We start from the raw sequence: 6,984 nt of genomic DNA, 5'->3' as shown, positions 1-6,984 counted from the left end.
AAGCACAAGTCGGCTACGTGACGTGACTGCTCACAGGACACTGGGGCAGGACCTGCCTTCATGCCATCTCAGGGCGTCATTTGAGGTGGCTACTGGTCTGGCTGCCCCTCCCACTGCAGGTCTCCTGGAGTCAACCATTATGGGAGAGAAAAGACCACACACACACACACACACACACACACACACACACACACACACACACACACACACACACAGGAGTGTCTGCTGAATGTCCAGCACATTTCTTCCCTAGCTTCAGGTTTTAGCTGTGTTTCCCGGTCAGAAGGGAAGAAAGCTTTCTGTATCCTGCCCAGGCACTGGATTAAGAGCATTGTGGGAATCATTTATCATCACTTCTATTCCAGAAGTTGTCCTGTGTTATAAATACTGTTGCATGTGAGAAGATGGCTGGTCTGAGGCTTCAGTTCCACAGACGAACCTTTCTGGGAGACTCGGGTGATGTACATTCCAGACAAGCCGATGCTGAGCAAAAGTGGACCTTACACACTGTGCTATGGTTCAAAAAGAAGCCACATTTCATTCTCTGAGCTCATGTCCCTCCACACAGCAGGGCAGACACTGCCCAGCTCCCTGCTCCTCTCCAGATGGAGAAAAAAAATGACCTTTTGCTGCTTGTTCACTAGGAGTCAATCAGCAGTGATTTATTTTCTAAAAGTATAAAAACAGATACAAAAGGGACTCCCTCTTGGCTAGAACCCAGAGCTCCACCATACGGCATGGCCTGGATGCAGAAAGGGGGGACTGATTCCAAACCACAGCCACTCTGGCCACCACCGCCCACACCCCAGAGTACTAAGTTACACATGGACAAAGAGAAAGCTTTATTAAATCATTCATTAAAGTATAAATTAGGCTTCTTTAGGCTTATAAAAAAGGATTCCTAGGCTCTGAGGAAAGTCATCTACGTCAGTCCCAAGGCACTTTTCTCCCCAGGAGTTGGTTGGTCACTCTCTGTGGAAAAAACACAGGGAAGAAGTGTCAGACGCAGTCACCAGGTGGCTGGTCACCACTGTCTCGGCACACTGCCGATGAGACTCTCCTACAGCTTGTGTGTGTCACTCACCCACACCCAGTGGCAATCAGGACAAATGTGTTTCTTCAAGTGTTCTGGAAAGGTGGTCAATAATCTGCACCTTCTCCACAGGAAGAGATACTAGAATGGAGAGGGACTGAGCAACCCATCGGCTGACAGCAGCCAGCAGCACAGCAGGGCTATGCGATGCTAACACAGCACGCAGGCAGGCATGCAGCTCCTGAGGTCTGTCTCCCCAATGCCCAGGCTCCTGGGTGCTCCAGACACAGTTCTCAAGCCTTACACTAGTCTGCTCTGGTCCTTAGTGGCTGCTTTTCAGAGTCCTCTAAAGAGCAGCGAGCAGCCTGGGAGGAACACAAGAACTGGGAAGGACGTGGCCCTTCAAGCCAGTGGCGTCTGGAATTAACTGGGCCGCTGCTCTGGGAGGCCCTGGCGGGCTCCACTCTCCAGCCTCTCACTCCCTGCTGACGATGCATAGACACTGTCCAGGTTATTTACATGGTTCTGGACTTGCAAAATGGGTTTCAAGTCACCATTTAGGAACTACAGCTCAGTCAGGGGCTAAATGGCCTGTGTGAAGTCTGGGTTAGCTGCAGACACATGGACAGTGCCGAATCACAGCTGCCTAACGTTTGAAATCTCAGCACTTAAACAGTCCCTGTACTTCTCCAAAGTGTCAGTCAGGCTCCTTCCACTTCCCTGTGCTGATAAGCCTGAGCCATCCCTCCATGGACAGGGTGTCAGCAGAGCTAACCGTTTTATAGTGCTGAGCTCGCAGCCGGTAGGATTTATATTCTGATTTCCTCTTCTCCTCTTCTCTCTTCTTCTTCACTTCTGGAAGCTGCTCATAGATCCTTAGAAATGGCATACGTGGAAAGACAGAAAGCAGTACAGTTATCTGGCATGAAGGTACACAGCGGCTCTCCCGACACCTCTGGCTCTATGCTGCCCAGGCATCCAGCCTCTAGACAGAGCCACCCCTGATAAGCATCCATGTCCATGTCCATAGATATGGAGAGCATGGCCTGGGGTGCCCACAATCTGGAAGAGAGATTATGAAAATATAAAACACTGATAATAGTGCTTATTTCCAGAAAAGGGAGTAGGTAAAATTATGTTTTCCACGCTATCTGCAAACCTATAGTTTCAATATAACAAAAAGCTATTACTGAGTACATACACGTATGTACACAGACAGGATCAACTGAGGTACCCCAGTCTGGTCTGGAACTCAACCTAGCCTTAGCTTACTAATGCTGGGATTATACAGCTATGCAACACCATATCCAGATTACTATTGTATTTTTAAAATTAATATTTTGGTTAGCATACAAAGAAATGGATTTTACTATGAGATGCCACGTGTATAAAATCGTTTTTCTTCTTTGCCCTCCTAGTCCTCTCTACACCTCTTGCCAGTCCCCTTCTTTCCCAAATAGTGCCCTTTCTGCTTTCATGATGCACACGCTCCTTAGCCTCTTCCCGTCTCCCCATCATCCCTTGAGTCTGCTTTTCTACTTTCTGTTCCACATATGAAGAAAATATGGCATTTGTCTGAGTCTAGCCTAGTTTGCTTAACACAATGATTTCCAGTTCTACCCATTTTCCTGGAAATATACTATCAGTCTTTACAGCTGAATAAACTCACTGTATATAGGTACCGCATTTCCTTTACCCATTCATCTGCTGAGGAATACTGGAGCTGATTCCATTTGCGGGCCACTGTGAACACCACTGCAATGAGCAAGGATGTGCAAGCATCTCTGTGATATGCTGACACAAAGCCCTTCAGGTGTACACCCAGAGGTGGTAGAGCTGGGTCATAGGATAGTTTAATTTCCGTGTTTTGAGAAACTTTCTACAGAGTCTACGGTGGATGGAACAGTTTCCATTCCCTCCCACAACACACGTCCTTCCCCACCTCCTCCCTCCACAGCATTTGTCCTCATTTGTTTCCTTGATGCTAGCCACTCTGACTGGAGAGGAAACCTCAGAGTTTCGATTTGCATTTCCCTGATGGCTAAAGATGTTGAATACATTTTCAAGTATTTATTGGCCAATTGATTTTTCTTTTGTGAATTGTCTATTTAGTTCATTAGCCTATTTAATGGCTGGATGATTCTTTTAATATATTTAATCACTATAAATTTTAGAATCTATAATCCTCTGTTGGATGGTGCTGTGAAATGTCCCCGTCTCACACGTTTGAACACTGGGTCCCCAGCTGGTGGCACTGTTTGGGAAGGTTGTGGAACTCCACTGGAAGAAGTGGATCACGGACCCACTTACTGTGCACTCTCTACTTCCTAAGGGGAAGTGCAATGTGACGGGTCAGCAGCCTCCCCTGTTGGCCGCTACCACCATGGACTGTAGGCCAAAATAAACCCTTGGTTCCAAAGTTGCTTTTGTTGGGCTATTTTATCACAGCAACGAGAAAAGAACTAAGACACATACACAGCTGGCAAAGATTTTCTTCCATTCTGTAGACCATCACTTCACTCTGCTGATGTTTCTTTCTTTGCTGGAAGGAACTTTAATTTCATGAAATTCCATTTTTAATTCTGTGGATTATTTTCTGTGCTTCTCAGAAAACCTTTACATATCACTGTTATCTTGATGTGTTTTGCCTCTAGCAGTTCCAGTTACTATTGCATTTCAAACACAGGAAAATAAAGGAAAGTACTAGACTAGCTGCACCTGTAAAATATCTGAGTTAATAGAGAAGAGACACTTATTCTGTAGAAAGGGCCAAGCAGGCTTCAGAGGAGTTTAGGCTTGTGTGGGATGACTCATCCCTAATAGGCTTGAGGGCCAGAAGGCCCAAACAAGTAAAAAAGATACTTTCTGAGAGCCAACCTGGTCAGCCTAAGGGCCTTAGCAACAGCAGCTGAAACATGATCTGGAGATGACCCGGACCAATGAGGGGCAGCTAAGTCACACCAGCAGATGCATATTCATCAGACCTCCCCCCAGGGTGGGGTGGAGGGTATATAAGGCTTGCCTCTTCCTGAATAAACTGAGCTTGTTGTTTCCACATTCTCCCTGTCAGTGTGGTTTGACTCTGTGCCTACTTGGCCCCTGCCCCCAAAGGGAACAACAGACCAGGACCCTGCTACAGGCTTGCATTGGAAATGAACTGTCAGGGTCAGGACAGAGACAGGAGAAAGGGTATCCACGCTGGGAATGTGCGCTGGGAGAAACGGAGCTGTGGTACAGGGAGACAGGTGTAAGCAGGTGCGGAGAGGCTGAGGCGGCTACAGGTCTGACAGTCAGGTGACAAATTACACTGCACCCTAGATAGGGTTGGGTGCCCCTAACCTCAGGCTGAGGGGAGCTTGAAAACAAGATGAGTGTGTGTAGGATGGAGGGAAGAATTCTGAGTAACACTTTGACTTTCTTCTTTCTACTTTTAGAAATAGTGTCCACAGAGTATTCAATTCAAAAAGCAAAAGTCACTGAAAGGGAAGCAGTGCCAAGAGTGGGGGCCGAGACGGGAGGATCCGTGAGTTCCAAGCCAGCCCGGTCTACAGAGCAAGTTCCAGGCCAGCCATGAGCATATACATTTGTCTCAAACAAACCAACATCGATAAACAACAACAACAACCCATCACATCAGAAGCACCACGCAACTACCTGTTCTTACTAAAATCAGATTCTAAAGAGCCCCTAGGAATGTCCCCCATGACTTAGATTTTCAATGGCATTCTCAGGATCAATGTGTGTGTGCATCAAACTGATTAACTAATGCGGAGACAACGCCTGCCACGGCACAAGATTCAAAAAGTCTCTGAAAACCTGGTCTGAAGAAATGGCTCAGTCTCAATGGATAAGAACACTGGCTGCTCTTGGAGAGGACCCAGGTTCAATTCCTAGCGCCGATGTGGCAGCTCACAACTGTCTGTAACTCCAATTCAAGGAAATCCAACACCTTCTTTTGGCCTCTGGGGTCACCACATGCATGTGGATATGCACACTTACATACAAATGGGCAAAACACTCATACACACAATAAAAATAAATCTTAAAAACATCAAAAACCTGGTCTCTCAGATTCCTACACCCATCCACTCTGTTCTCGTTTCCCAAAGGTAACCACTATTAGCAATTCTTTTGCAATTACAGAAATACTTTATGCATGCACAGGTCTACCCAGCTATAAAGCAAAGGCATTTCATTTCACAGTGCAGCAATGAACTGAAACTGAGCACGCTTCTGAAACTCAGCTTCTTAAGCTTAACTTAATGTCTTGGAGAGCAAGCCCATTATTTCTTACTCTGTTGGAAAAACTCCTAGAGATGAGATTGCTAAGATAAAGGTGACCAAAAATAAATATTTGTTTTTATTTCCAAATGCTTTTTAGTTTCATGCAGATTTCTAATAAAGACAAGCTCATCCCAGGCATTCTCCTTCCCTCTTTGAACAGGAAGCACTCGAGCACTGTCTTCGATTTTTCTCTTCCTTTCTTGTGCTCTGGGAAGCACCTTCTCACATGCTTCCTACTGAGCATGCACCTTTAGCCTGGGCCTGGGCAGCAGAGGGACCACCAGGGCTGGCTTATAGTTGCATACTTACTCTCATTCTTTCGGACTTACCGTTTGGTCCTCTGGATCATTTCTTTCTTTCCAATAGGTTTGTTCTTTTGGGTAGCCAGGGGGCCTAGACAAGAGAAGAGGTTTAGTAGTAGACAGTGACCATAAGGGGAGGTGTGGCCTGTAGAGCTGTGCAGAGGAGCTGCTGGGCCCTAACCTGAGCTAGCGGTACAGGGCAGTGAGTAAGAGACCACGGGCAAGGCCAAAGCCTGAACTGCATTAGGGTACTGGGACCAAAGTCGACACCCACTGCGGCCAGCCACAGCGTGAACCCAGCTACTGACTAGCTGACAGGTAAGGCTGACAGCTTTAGGTGGTATTTTCTATTTGCACAGCTTTCTTGTGTTGTTTTATTGAGACTTGCCCCTTGGTGTCACTGCTAAGAACACAGATCTTGGTGCACACCCCAGCTCCTTCCCTAAGAGGGGTGTAACCTTGGGTAAGCCACTTACTCTCCCTGTGAAGGAAGAGTATTACTACAGTGCTGTTCTTAGACAGGTGCTGGGAGAACAGTTCTAAGCAGACCTGCTTATCACTACTATTTTCCTATTACACTCTGAACCAGAAGCGCAAGGCTGGGTCACAGAACAGTCATCCTCACGCAGCCTCTCTGTTTGAAGAGACAGAGATGCAGTGACAAGGCCAGCAAACCCGGTTCCTGGGGTCACAGCTGAGTGGGAGGCTCGGTTGGGCCAGTCTATTAGCCAACAAGAGTGGAGTCTCAGCATCCTCACTGGGGCCTGGCATCCAGCGGCTCCTCAGCACAGCCACTGCCACTCCACAAAATGACAAGAGGGTATAGCTCTCTTAGGCAGGACAAGTGACCTGAGGTGTGCCTCTCCTGGGCAGGACAAGTGACCTGAGGTGTGCCTCTCCTGGGCAGGACAAGTGACCTGAGGTGTGCCTCTCCTGGGCAGGACAAGTGACCTGAGGTGTGCCTCTCCTGGGCAGGACAAGTGACCTGAGGTGTATGTACCTCTCCTAGGCAGGGGCCGCACAGCATTGAACAGAGCCTCCCGCTCACTCTGGAACAAGCTCTGTAGCTTCCTTTCCTGGACTAGTAACTTCAGGCGTTTTATCCGCTCCCCAGAACGGGAGATGAAGTCAGGTCTGTGAAGCTGAAGAGCTTCCTAAAGGAGAGAAAAAGCCTCATGTTAATGACATGGCCTGTTCTCAAGTGCCCCCCCAAAAACGGCACCTGCCCCACAGGTTTCAGAGCCTGCAGGGGAGGGCACCCCCAGGGAAATCAAAGGAAGCACAGAAACGCCTTTGGAAAAGCTGAGAACTCTTTCCCGTGGGGTCACCTGCACCTCTTCCAAATGTCGATGAGACAGCGGGAAG

At 47.7% G+C, this 6,984-nt stretch overlaps 1 protein-coding gene across 5 annotated transcripts in view; it reads right to left on the bottom strand.

Moving 5' to 3' along the window:
* Window positions 1-818: 818 nt before the first annotated feature.
* The window catches only part of Alms1 (ALMS1 centrosome and basal body associated protein), a 121,334-nt gene continuing 115,168 nt past the window's right edge, over window positions 819-6,984 (bottom strand). For all 5 annotated transcript variants that reach the window (XM_042274428.2, XM_076567066.1, XM_042274426.2 and 2 more), the window contains 4 exons: window positions 6,620-6,773; window positions 5,647-5,710; window positions 1,809-1,908; window positions 819-972 (listed from right to left, as the gene is read on the bottom strand). In XM_042274428.2, the coding sequence (XP_042130362.1) occupies window positions 928-972; window positions 1,809-1,908; window positions 5,647-5,710; window positions 6,620-6,773 (363 nt within the window). In that variant the 3' untranslated portion in view covers window positions 819-927. The remainder of the gene's footprint in view (window positions 973-1,808; window positions 1,909-5,646; window positions 5,711-6,619; window positions 6,774-6,984) is intronic.

This window comes from Peromyscus maniculatus, chromosome 3 (assembly GCF_049852395.1).
Source record: "Peromyscus maniculatus bairdii isolate BWxNUB_F1_BW_parent chromosome 3, HU_Pman_BW_mat_3.1, whole genome shotgun sequence".
NCBI classification, from domain to species: domain Eukaryota; kingdom Metazoa; phylum Chordata; class Mammalia; order Rodentia; family Cricetidae; genus Peromyscus; species Peromyscus maniculatus.
Note: the sequence above shows the minus strand (reverse complement) of the source record. Positions and strands in the feature narration are given on the sequence as shown.